Source organism: Scomber scombrus, unplaced genomic scaffold, assembly GCF_963691925.1.
Source record: "Scomber scombrus unplaced genomic scaffold, fScoSco1.1 SCAFFOLD_99, whole genome shotgun sequence".
Classification (NCBI taxonomy): domain Eukaryota; kingdom Metazoa; phylum Chordata; class Actinopteri; order Scombriformes; family Scombridae; genus Scomber; species Scomber scombrus.
In genome coordinates, this window is record NW_026910648.1 from 11,294 (window position 1) to 24,309 (window position 13,016).

The window sequence follows — 13,016 nt, forward strand, 5'->3', positions numbered from 1 at the left end:
AACAGCTGAGCATGTATTGCTGCAGTGTAATGAACACAGGGAGGAGCACCAGGAGTTGGCGAAGTAAAACTGGACATGACATTAGTGTTTCACAATAGGGAGTCAGATTTAGATTGAATCTGCAGACCCACAATCCAGTCCAGTAGATGGCGGTAAATGCAACCTGTAAGCTGCAACCGCCAATAAAACCACAGAAGAAGAAGAGCTTCCTCACATTGTTTGCATTCCTAACTCCTCTTCGTGCATGAAGGTAAGATGATTGGATTCAACGTTTTCTTTGCAAATTGAACCGTTCATGTTGTAACTTTAAATGCATTTTGTTTACTGTAACACTTTCATATAAATATTATTACATTACTGAGCTGTTCTGTAGATGTTTTCGTTCAACTTGATGGGCACCGTGTGTATCACTGCAGTCCTCCGAGAGTTGAACTTCTACTTTATGTATAAAGTTTGTTATTTTACATGTTTAGCAGCAGCAGTGCAGAAATAAACAGAAGGTAGTCAACTGGTTTTATTGTCTCCTGCTGATTTGTGTCTTTTGATTATTTTCTCATCGTCAGTTTAGTCGCGTAACCACGTGCAGTTCTTCAGTTTGGCCACCAGGTGTCACTGTTTTACCTTTTGTGTCGTTCATCATAGTTTTGAGATTTGTTGTTTAAATACAGGATAAATGTTTTCCTTTCAGTTTAAATGTGTACAATGAGTACATACTTTACTCTCAAATGAATGTATCTGTATGTATTTTAATAATAATGCTGAGATCTGCACAGTGCTGTTTTGCATTGCTGAGGGTGCAGAAAAGACCTGAAGGTAATTAATAGGTTATATTTTCTTCTGCAGGAGCAAATAAATGCTGGAAAATAATCCCTAGAGTTGTCCCTTTTCATTCTCCATCCACATGTGTGACAACAACAAGCTCCGATCCACTGTAAGCTGAGCAAAGAAGAGGTGAGTAGTGTTTTTAACTGTGTTTTTACTGTTTAGGGGTCAGAATTTACATTTGAGAGCTGTAAAAACACCATATACACATTTCTTATAGGAGGACATTTCCTAATGTGACCCTGAATATACAACAATTTAAATAAAATACATATATTTTTTTTATTGTTTGTGCAGCCGATACACATTTTTCTTGTACAGATGTCCTAAAATTCAAAAATCAGCATTTAAACATGTTGTTGGAGACTTCATTATCTATCTAAATAATTTCTGTTGGATCATAAAATAGTGATTAATAAGTAGAATACACTTTTTTAAGGGTGATTAAAGATTTATTAATGACTGATGAATGTGAATTAGTGTAAAGACTTAATTGTGAGTCAGATTATGAACAGTATGTGAGGGTTAAATGAGAAATGAACATTGTATTAAAGGGTGAAACACACAGTATCTAAACTCAAACACAACAATCTCCACTCTGCTCATATTTCCTTGTTTTCTCCCTTCAGATCTACAGAGTGAGTCATTTTCTCTGAGAGCTGAAATGGAGCAGAAAGGAGATCAACTGGACCAAGAAACCTTTTCTTGTTCGATCTGTCTGGATCTACTGAAGGATCCAGTGGCTATTCCCTGTGGACACAGCTACTGTATGAACTGTATCAAATCACACTGGGATGGAGAAGATCAGATGAAGATCTGCTGCCCTCAGTGCAGACAGACTTTCACACTGAGGCCTGTCCTGAAGAAAAACACCATGTTAGCAGTTTTAGTGGAGCAGCTGAAGACTGGACCCCAAGCTGCTGCTGCTGTTCACTGCTATGCTGGACCTGAAGATGTGGCCTGTGATGTCTGCACTGGGAGGAAGAGGAAAGCCCTCAAGTCCTGTCTGACTTGTCCGGCCTCTTACTGTGAGAATCACCTCCGGCATCATTTTGATGCACCTCCACTAAAGAAACACAAGCTGGTGGAGCCCTCAGAGAAGCTCCAGGAGAACATCTGTTCTCTTCATGATGAGGTGATGAAGATGTTCTGCTGTACTGATCAGCAGATTATCTGTTATCTCTGCTCTGTGGAGGATCATAAAGGCCACGACACAGTCTCAGCTGCAGCCGAAAGGACTGGGAGGCAGAGAGATCTCGAGGTGAGTCGACTCAACATCCAGCAGAGAATCCAGGACAGAGAGAAAGATGTGGAGCTGCTTCAACAGGAGGTGGAGGCCGTCAGTCTCTCTGCTGATAAAGCAGTGGAGGACAATGAGAAGATCTTCACTCAGCTGATCCGTCGCCTCCAGAAAAGAAGCTCTGATGTGAAGCAGCAGATCAGATCCCAGCAGGAAACTGAAGAGAGTCGAGTCAAAGAGCTTCAGGAGAAGCTGCAGCAGGAGATCACTGAGCTGAAGAGGAAAGACGCTGAACTGAAGCAGCTCTCACACACAGAGGATCACAACCAGTTTCTACACAACTACCCCTCAGTGTCACAACTCAGTGAACCTACAGACTCATCCAGCATCAATATCCGTCCTCTGAGATACTTTGAGGATGTGACAGCAGCTGTGTCAGAGCTCAGAGATAAACTACAGGACATCCTGAGTGACAAATGTACGAACATCTCACTGACTGAGATTAAAGTGGAAATTATACTGCCAGAACCAGAGTCCAAGACCAGAGCTGAGTTCTTAAAATATTCACGTGAAATCACTCTGGATCCAAACACAGCAAACACACATCTGCGGTTATCTGCAGGGAACAGAAGAGCAGAAGGACGGAGAAACCCACAGTATTATTGCAGTCATCCAGATAGATTCACTGGATGGTGTCAGGCCCTGAGCAAAGAGAGTCTGACCGGACGTTGTTACTGGGAGGTGGAGTGGAGCGGAGGAGGAGTTCGTGTAGCTGTAGCATACAAGGATATCAGCAGAACAGGAAGCTTGGATGAATGTGGATTTGGATTCAATGACAAATCTTGCGCTTTACATTGTGAAACTGAAGGTTATACATTTTTGTTCAAAAACATCTCAACTCCCGTCTCAGGTCCTCGATCCTCCAGAGTCGGAGTGTACCTGGATCACAGAGCAGGTATTCTGTCCTTCTACAGCGTCTCTGAAACCATGACTCTCCTCCACAGAGTCCAGACCACATTCAATCATCCTCTCCATGCTGGAATTTGTCTTTGTTATTATTCTGATGGAGCTGACGCTGAAATCTGCAAACTTGAATAGACAGAAGTCATTTCTAAGGCTGGGTATTGGTACTCGGTACACGGTTGTTAACGGAAATAAATTGATTCCAAGTCCTATCGAAACGTCTCCCTTCAAACAATACTTGCAATCGATCCTTTTTGCACCCAGAGCTAGAAAATATGACTATTTTGGCGCTTTTCCACTACACCGTTCCAGCAAGACTCGCCTTGGTTCTTTTTGCGTTTCCACTAGGGAAAGTACCTGGTACCTGGTACTTTTTTAGTACCTGCTCTGGTGAGATTCCAAGCGAGCCAGGCCGTTACTAAAATGTGACGTCGACACACTGCTGGCCGCTGATTGGTCAGAAGAGTTGTCGCTGGAAGAGTCATGAGCTGTCTGGCATTTTTAAATACCGGCAGCAGCGTTACAAGTTTCGCGGAGCCGTGCTATGACGACCCCGCCTACGTTGAGTAGGTACTTTTTTGTAATGGAAAAGGTTCCTGGAACCGTACCGAGGCGAGGCGAGCCGAGTCGTGCTGGAACTGTGTAGTGGAAAAGCGCCATATGTACGGTCTGGCTCACAACCATTCAAATCAAGAGTCCTTTGATTTAACACAACATGTGATTGGTCCACTGCCACAGCAGCTACAACCCGTCTGTGGTGGTGAAGTCCTGGTGAATTTGAGTTAGCGCGCTTAACAGTTCAGCAGCCAAGATCTCCCCTAAACGCTCTAAAGTGTGTCTACACTACACGCCTGTTACACACGATACAAGACAGAGACCTACATGTGTTAATGGGTATTGAATCAAGTACTCAGTTGGTATCAGTGTCACTTTTAAGGTACTTGGATTGGTACTGATATCGTCATTTTTTAAACCATACCCAGCTCTAGTCATTTCAGACTTCATGTGTCAGATGTTGTAATTGTTCATGTTTTTGTCTCCATGTTTCTGAGCTGCAGAAATAAGCTGTCAATCAAACTGGGATTGTCAACCCTTTTTTTCTCTTTTCATTTGTTCTGTTGATATTTTGATAAAAGGTGTGAAGAAAAAATGTCTGGAACATTTTAAGATTGGTGGTTTTAGTTTTTGAGTTTCTTTAAATGTGACTTTTTCCTGTGTTTATATCCATGGAGGCTCTCACTGTTCATGATGACGTTTCTAACCTTCACTGACATTTCTTCAGATCAAAATGTGAACTTCTCTTTGTTCTAAAGGTTAGTTTCCTGTTTGTATTACTGTATTTGTGTCTGTTGTTTCTTAAACAGAGAAAACAGCTGAACTTCTTTCATTATAGGGTTTTTGTTCTCACCTCATTGTGTTTGAAAAATCTGAAGCTTTACATAATGAATAAACATGAAAAAATTAGCAAAGTACTTTCTCCTGTCTTCATCTCAGGGTCTTAATCAAAGCTTGTGAAGAAAATGTGAAACTACAATGAGAGTTTATTTGAGGCAGTTTTCCTCCTGAAACACCAGAGTTCAGAGTTCATGTTCAGAGCAGACAAACGTTTGTGAGTCTCTGAACTTTCAGCTTTCTTTAGTAAAGCCGGTTTGTCTCACAGAAAAGACATTTTAATCACTTCTTGCTTTTAACAAATAAGATTTTCTTTGTGCATTTAGATGAACATTTTTGTTATATAGGCCTAAAAATGGGAAAATAAGAATTAATTTGATCAAATTTGAGTGTGAAGAAGTTCTGCTGAGTCCTGACCAATATAAAACAGATGTTGGTTCATTGTGAACTTGAAGTCATTTATTTTCCAGTAGATTTTCATTAAGATGAAAGTTGAGAATGAGGCTGTCATGTTGGTTCAGTGTTTAGCTGTCAGCTCATTAAGAGATCCCTCTGGGTCCCAATTTATCAAACTGCTAACAGGAACAGTTTGGACTTTAATGAAAGTTAAAAGAAAGAAACCTTCACTTTTACTCACAAACAGAAGAATACAATTATTTTTGAGACTTGTTTTTTCTTGCTGTTAGAGGTGTGTTCAGGTGGTTCAGAGTAGATCCTCGATGACTGCAGGATCTTGTGTTGCAAACGTTCTGTCTGATGGCAATAAATTAGTTATTGAAGAATGAAGTGAATTGCTCACATTTTTCAGTGGACCCACATTTACAATGGACATCAAGTCAATTACAAAGACAGAAAAGGGAAAACAACAGCAAAAAAAACATTTTAAATAGCAATTACAAGCAGATGCTGGGCTGCATTTAGTTCTGTGAGTCAGTTACTTAAGTCAAACCTTATCTCCTCCTCTTCCCTTCATCTCAGTGTTCACACCCTTCCCTCTCAAACCCTTTCTAACATACTCTTTTGTTTTGTTCAGGAACCATGGGGTCTCCATCCAGGACCGGAAGAAGAGACTCCTCCACTCAGTCCCACCCCACACTGGTTCTCTCCATACCCAACACGAGACCTGTACAGCATGCTGTACAGGTCTTGTGAGGTATGTGAAAACTGAGATGAGGGGAAGAGGAGCAGATAAGGTTTGACTTAAGTACTGCTTGTGCAGAAGTAAGAGAGGTATGAGGTGTGGTCTTTGAACGTGAACTTAGTTATAAAACTTCATTAGTGGTCTCCTGGTTAACGTCCAGGGTCAGGTGTACTCTTTTGCTGGTGATGACAAAGTTCAGGGTTTTCCCCTTGCAGCTTGTCTTGTGCTTTTTTTATATGCTTCTTTGACACCTTCAGTAGCACTTTAGTCTAACTTCAACAATGACTTATTTGAGGTAGCTTGTTTATCTGGAGGTGAGGACTTCCACAGGTTACTCCATACTGCTGTTGCAGACCGTGGCTTCATTGGGAGGGAGGCTGAGAGATTTCACCAATTCTTACTCAACAAACCTTTGGGTCTTCAAACTTCTTGTGAGTAATTTTGTTTTGCAGGATTAATCTGCAACAAAACGGCCTGCTGTGCTGTAGAGTTTAAAAAAATAAAAATAAATTTGCAACGAAGAGATGCATCTAAAATGGCCATGATTAGTTTGCTGATAGCAGAACCCCCACTTGTTTCTTTTTTCCTCTCCCATTAATCATCTCACCACCCCTCACATTTATCTGCTGACCCTTTGGAGGGGCCCCACCCCTAGGTTGGGAACCACTGGACTAAACTAGCTAACTGTATATAAAGTAGTGTAAACTAGCTCCACCTCCAGCAGCTACAACAGTAACATGCTGCTCTAACACTGATGCTTCACTATTAATAATCTAATGATGTCATAATAATAATATATCAGTCAGAGGACCAAATCGGTACTTTTACTGTAATACTGCATACTACATCACTATAATACTGCAGTACTTTTACTGTAATACTGCATACTACATCACTCATAATACTGCAGTACTTTTACTGTAATACTGCATACTACATCACTATAATACTGCAGTACTTTACTGTAATACTGCATACTACATCAATTTCATAATACTTGTGTTTTTCATTCAGGACTTTTACTTAGTATTAAGTATTTTTACATTGCTGTATTAGTACTTTTACTGCAGTAAAGGATCTGAGTACTTCTTCCACCGCTGCTGCCAACTGTTTCTACAGATGTGACTGTCAAAAGTCAACAAAGTCCTGTTGGGTGTGTTGCTCAATAAAATGATCTGTGCTCATATTTCTTTGTTCCCTCCCCCTCGTATCTACAGTTTTGAGATAAGTAAAAACCAACGTCATAAAGTATATAGACAGTCAGCCAACATTTTACTGTAGATCACATGTTCAGATCAAAGCTCAAAGTTGTTTAACTTCTCAGGAAGTGAAACTCTGACAGTCGCTGCCTCTGAGAGCTGAAATGGAGCAGAGAGGACTTCAGGTGGACCAGGAAACCTTTTCTTGTTCAATCTGCCTGGATATACTGAAGGATCCAGTGACAATTCCCTGTGGACACAGCTACTGTATGAGCTGTATCAAATCACACTGGGATGAAGAGGATCAGAGGAGGATCTACAGCTGCCCTCAGTGCAGAGAGATCTTCACACCGAGGCCTGTCCTGAAGAAAAACACCATGTTAGCAGCTTTAGTGGAGCAGCTGAAGAAGACTGGACTCCAAGCTGCTCCTGCTGATCACTGCTATGCTGGACCTGAAGATGTGGCCTGTGATGTCTGCACTGGGAGGAAGCTGAAAGCCTTCAAGTCCTGTCTGACATGTTTGATCTCTTACTGTGAGGATCACCTCCAGCCACACTATCAACTACCTGCCTTTGAAAAACACAAGCTGGTAGACCCCGTGAAGAAGCTCCAGGAGAACATCTGCTCTCGTCATGATGAGGTGATGAAGATATTCTGCCGTACAGATAAGAAACGTATCTGTTATCTCTGCTCTGTGGATGAACATAAAGGTCATGACACAGTCTCAGCTGCAGCAGAAAGTACTGAGAGGCAGAGAGAGTTCGAGGTGAGACGACTAATCCAGGACAGAGAGAAAGATGTGAAGCTGCTTCAACAGGAGGTGGAGGCTATCAGTCGCTCTGCTGATAAAGCAGTGGAGGACAGTGAGAAGATCTTCACTCAGCTGATCCGTCTCCTCCAGAAAAGAAGCTCTGATGTGAAGCAGCAGATCAGATCCCAGCAGGAAACTGAAGTGAGTCGAGTCAAAGAGCTTCAGGAGAAGCTGCAGCAGGAGATCACTGAGCTGAAGAGGAAAAACGCTGAACTGAAGCAGCTCTCACACACAGAGGATCACAACCAGTTTCTACACAACTACCCCTCAGTGTCACAACTCAGTGAACCTACAGACTCATCCAGCATCAATATCCGTCCTCTGAGATACTTTGAGGATGTGACAGCAGCTGTGTCAGAGCTCAGAGATAAATTACAGGACATCCTGAGGGACGAATGGACAAACATCTCACTGACAGTGACAGAAGTGGACGTTTTACTTTCAGAACCAGAACCCAAGACCAGAGCTAGATTCTTAAAATATTCACGTTTAATCACTCTGGATCCAAACACAGCAAACCCATGGCTGCTATTATCTGAGGGCAACAGAGAAGTAGAAATGTGTCCACCACAGCCTTATACTCCTCATCCAGACAGGTTCACTTATTATCGTCAGGCCCTGAGCAAATGGAGTCTGACTGGACGTTGTTACTGGGAGGTGGAGTGGAGAGGGGACGGAGTTCGTGTAGCTGTTGCATACAAGAATATCGGCAGAGCAGGAGACTCAGATGAATGTAGATTTGGACGCAACAACAAATCCTGGGCTTTACAGTGTGACACTGACGGTTATGAGTTTTGGTTCAACAACCTTAAAACTCTCGTCTCAGGTCCTGTTTCCTCCAGAGTCGGAGTGTACCTGGATCACAGCGCAGGTATTCTGTCCTTCTACAGCGTCTCTGAAACCATGACTCTCCTCCACAGAGTCCAGACCACATTCACTCAGCCTCTCTATGCTGGAGTTCATTTTTGTTTTCCTTTTTGTGGAGACGCAGCTAGGTTCAGCAAACTTAAGTAGAAAGAATTATTTTCAGACTTCATGTGTCAAATGGTTTGTCTCCATATTTCTATATACATATTATAGTATGTAAAAAACTGACATATTTATTACCTATTGATCATTTGTTCCTGACTCATTTGATATGTTTCTGCCATGTGAAAAGTTTGTAATAAAGCATCATAATTCCTGATAGACATTTTTTGTTTTATTCAGTGCTACAAAAACATATTCAACAGAATATTATGTGACGTATCTAAAAAAAAAACCTTCCTGAAGAGATGATTTATTTTAATCTCAAAGCAAAAAAAATATCTATTATTTGCAAGTTAAAAAAGTTTGGTAACTCAATCATCAGTCCATTTGTAGTAGAAATGCTGAAATCATTACAGTCTATAGTTCTGCCTCTGGAAAATAACATGAACTTGTTGTTTTAGATTTTTAAGAGTATCTTGAAGAATGTTAAAAGAGGGCTGTAGGTTTTCAACTGCAAGATGTACAGAATCAGAAATATAATACAGTCCTCTGGGCAATTGAATGGAAAGCAACTGGACTTGTTGTGTCTATGAAGATGTTTCACCTCTTATCCAAGGTGCTTCATCAGTTCACAAAGGCCACTTGTGTCAAGTGGCCGTTAGTTCTCCAGGGTGTGGCCCAGGTAATGCTCCATAAGACAGTCGTAGGAGTCATGTGAGGCCACTGATGAACGACAGTCGTTGGAGTCACATGAAGCCAAGTGTGAACAGCCGTTCTTTTTAGAGGCTAAGGTGTTTACTCTCCTGGGTAGGGATGAAAGGGTGACATAGTAGATGGGGGATAGGTGGTGTCGTAGACCCCCTCCTTTGTTTTGGGATGGTTTGTCCACTTTCACATAGATGGCTTCTTTTACTCCTCTTTCAAACCATCTGTCCTCCCTGTCCAAAATCTTTACATTGCTGTCTTCAAAGTAGGGTGCCTTTTCCTTTTGGTGTAAATAGACAGCAGAAACTGGACCTGAGGAGTTGGCCCTTCTGTTTTGGGCCATACGTTTCTTTAAAGGCTGTTTGGTTTCACCAATATGTAAGTTGTTGTCCAGCTATGCTTCTGATTGGTCCAATTTGAGAGCAGCTTGACTCTCAGTCATGCAGATCACAATCACCTGTGTAATGAATGTACCTGTGTCTATATATGACTTGTCTTGTGATGGTGATTTGACAATGCCTGACCAAGATCTGTGAGATCGAAACATTGCTTTTGTAATTAAAGTTACTGGGAGCTTTTAATGCAGTGCGTGGATCCTCTTCTGGTTCCTGCCTTCAGTTGATTTTTGATCCAGCACCTGTGAACGTTTTTTGATGTGTTTACCCTTCACCCTGCTTTCCCTAAACCTAACCTGACCTTAACCACAGTATTGTTACATTATAAAACATCGTTATGTTTCCCTGTCATGGAAGTACCAGATTGGAAAGTGTTCCTATGTGTTGTCCTGCAGTGCACATGGTCAAACAACTTTGGCCCTATGTTCCCCACTTTAATAGTGTTAACATACATTAACCCTCAAATCGTGTTTGGGTCACATTTTGTTTTGAAAGGTCTATTTAAATATATCTTTATTGACTTACTGAAATACTTCCTTAAGGTAAAACACTGATCCTTTCTTCTAAGAGAAGGTCAAAGCTCAGGATCCAGTCAGGCTGCTCTGAAGACAAACAGAATCCAAATTTGTGAAGAGTTTGTCTTTAATATGATGCAACTGAATGAATCAATACAATATGTATAAACATCACAATTATTTTGTAAATCTAACAATTAGACAAACAAATCTGTCCTGTTAAAGCTGTAAATATCAGCCACAGTAACAGATTTCCCCACATTGCTGAAAATATAGTGGAGCTTTTTCGCCCCCTGGTGGCAGCAGGATGTATGACAACTTTAGACTGAATATGTGAACTTAAGACCTTTTTAAAACAATGTTTTAGTGACTGGATGTCGGGACAAAGTTGATCAAAGTGAGTATACAGTAGTATAATTTGTTGGTGAAGGTTTTGCTTTGGTTTGTTTTTGCTTCTCTCTCCTGTAAATCCCTTTGAGGCTGTAATAGTTTTAAAAGACGCTATATGACGTTTTTATTCTTGCTAGTAACAATCAGAGAAAGTGTTTGTATTCATATGAAGACGGGATATTTGAGCAGTTTTAGCTTCAGCTATTGTGAGCTAAAAGTAGATTACAGTAAAAGAACCAATTCTATTTGAATGTGGTAGTTGTAAAAGACTGTTAAACGTGTTCTTCCCCTATAAAAATGACCCCTCTTGCTGGAACCCCTCCCTCTTCTTCCCGCTCTGAAACACAACCAGCTCCACTCTAGGCAGATATTTCCTTGTTCCCTCCCCTTCACTGACCATTAGTGTGAAATGGGTGTAACCAACACATGGTAATGCAGTGAAGATCAGCACATGAAAAGGAACAAAAGGATGAAAAGTTGGTTCTCAGACTTAAATCTGTGCAGAAAAAGTGAAACTCACAGATTCACTGCCACAAGGAGACATGGAGCAGAAAGGAGTTCAGCTGTACAGAGAGACCTTTACTTGTTCAATCTGCCTGGATCTACTGAAGGACCCGGTGACTATTCCCTGTGGACATACTTACTGTATGAACTGTATTAAATTACACTGGGATGAAGAGGATCAGAGGAAGATCTACAGCTGCCCTCAGTGCAGAGAGGCCTTCAAACCGAGGCCTGTCCTGAAGAAAAACCCCATGTTAGCAGCTTTAGTGGAGCAGCTGAAGACTGGACCCCAAGCTGCTCCTGCTGATCACTGCTATGCTGGACCTGGAGATGTGACCTGTGATGTCTGCACTGGGAGGAAGAGGAAAGCCTTCAAGTCCTGTCTGACTTGTCTGGCTTCGTATTGTGAGAATCACCTCCAGTCTCATTATGATGCACCTCCACTAAAGAAACACACACTGGTGGAGCCCTTGGAGAAGCTCCAGGAGAACATCTGTTCTCGCCATGATGAGGTGATGAAGATGTTCTGCCGTACTGATCATAAGTTTATCTGTTATCTCTGCTCTGTGGAGGATCATAAAGGCCACAACACAGTCTCAGTTGCAGCAGAAAGGACTGAGAGGGAGGTACACCTGCAGGCGTGTTTACAAAACATCCGGAATAGAGTGCCGGAAAAAACGCAAAAGGTGAAGCTGCTTCAACAGGGGTTCGAGGCCATCAATCTCAGTGTTGATATAGCAGTGGAGGACAGTGAGAAGGTCTCCAGTGAGCTGATCCGTCTCCTCCAGAAAAGAAGCTCTGATGTGAAGCAGCAGATCAGATCCCAGCAGGAAACTAACGTGAGACGAGTCAAAGAGCTTCAGGAGAAGCTGCAGCAGGAGATCACTGAGCTGAAGAATGAACAAGCTGAACTGATGAAGCTCTTACACGCAGAGGGTCACATCCAGTTTATACACAACTACCCCTTACCGTCACAACTCAGTGAACCTACAATCATTATCAATACTGGTCCTCAGAGATACTTTCAGGTGTTGACAGCAGCTGTGACAGAGCACAGAGGGAAACTCCAGGACATCCTGAAGGACGGATGGACAAACATCTTACTGACTGAAGTAGATGCTCTGCTGCCACCACTAGAGCCAAAGACCAGAGCTGAGTTCTTGAAATATTCACATGACATCACTCTGGATCCAAACACAGCAAACGCACATCTGTTATTATCTGCGGGGAACAGAAAAGCAGAATGTACAAGTCAACCACAGCCGTATCCTCATCACCCAGACAGATTCACTGGTTATGAACAGGTACTGAGCAAAGAGAGTCTGACTGGACGTTGTTACTGGGAGGTGGAGTGGAGCGGGAGATCAGTCACTGTGGCTGTCGCGTACGAGGATATAGTCAAAGATAAAAGAAGTAGATTTGCATTGAGTGACAAAAGCTGGGTTTGTTGTTTTGGAGAGAACATGCCTCCTACATTTGTGTTCAACCATAACCCAACTAAACTCTCAGGTCCTAGTTCCTCCAGAGTCGGAGTGTACCTGGATCACAGAGCAGGTATTCTGTCCTTCTACAGTGTCTCTGAAACCATGACTCTCCTCCACAGAGTCCACACTGTGTTCACTCAGCCTCTCCATGCTGGACTTTTCATTTTTTATGTAGGAGGCACAGCTGAGTTGTGTAAACTCACATAGACAGAAATCACATCAGACGTTTATGTGTCAGATGTTCCTCCATGTTTCTGAGAGCCTGTTACTTGTGGTGTTCTTTGTTCTAAAATGTTAGTTTCATGTCTGTTTTTCATCCACTTTAGTGTTTTAAACAGAGAAAAAAAAGGAACCACAGATATTTTGTTCTCACCGCTTTTTAATTTAATAAAGAAATGTTCAATCACACTGTATTAAGTTCTTGTACATAGCTGGCATTCTGTGTTAAACTGACAGTGTACATGAAAGTTGTTGAGCAGATTTTA

The 13,016-nt window shown here is 41.8% G+C and overlaps 2 protein-coding genes across 2 annotated transcripts; both read left to right on the top strand.

Annotated features, from left to right (window-relative positions):
- Positions 1 to 209: 209 nt before the first annotated feature.
- On the top strand, positions 210 to 8,523 carry LOC133977161 (uncharacterized; the record flags this gene model as incomplete). Its single annotated transcript, XM_062415292.1, has 6 exons — positions 210 to 250; positions 844 to 951; positions 1,452 to 3,146; positions 3,405 to 3,415; positions 5,451 to 5,570; positions 6,901 to 8,523. Coding segments are annotated over exons 3-6 (3,414 nt in total), but the record flags the coding sequence as incomplete, so codon positions are not given.
- A 2,562-nt stretch (positions 8,524 to 11,085) lies between these two features.
- LOC133977156 (tripartite motif-containing protein 16-like) lies at positions 11,086 to 12,738 on the top strand. The gene has a single exon (XM_062415288.1). It carries the CDS (start codon positions 11,086 to 11,088, stop codon positions 12,736 to 12,738), a length of 1,653 nt encoding a protein of 550 aa, XP_062271272.1.
- Positions 12,739 to 13,016: the final 278 nt, after the last annotated feature.

Coding starts and splice junctions, on each gene's coding strand:
- LOC133977156 (XM_062415288.1), top strand. CDS start 11,086: ATGGAGCAGAAAGGAGTTCAGCTGTACAGAGAGACCTTTACTTGTTCA.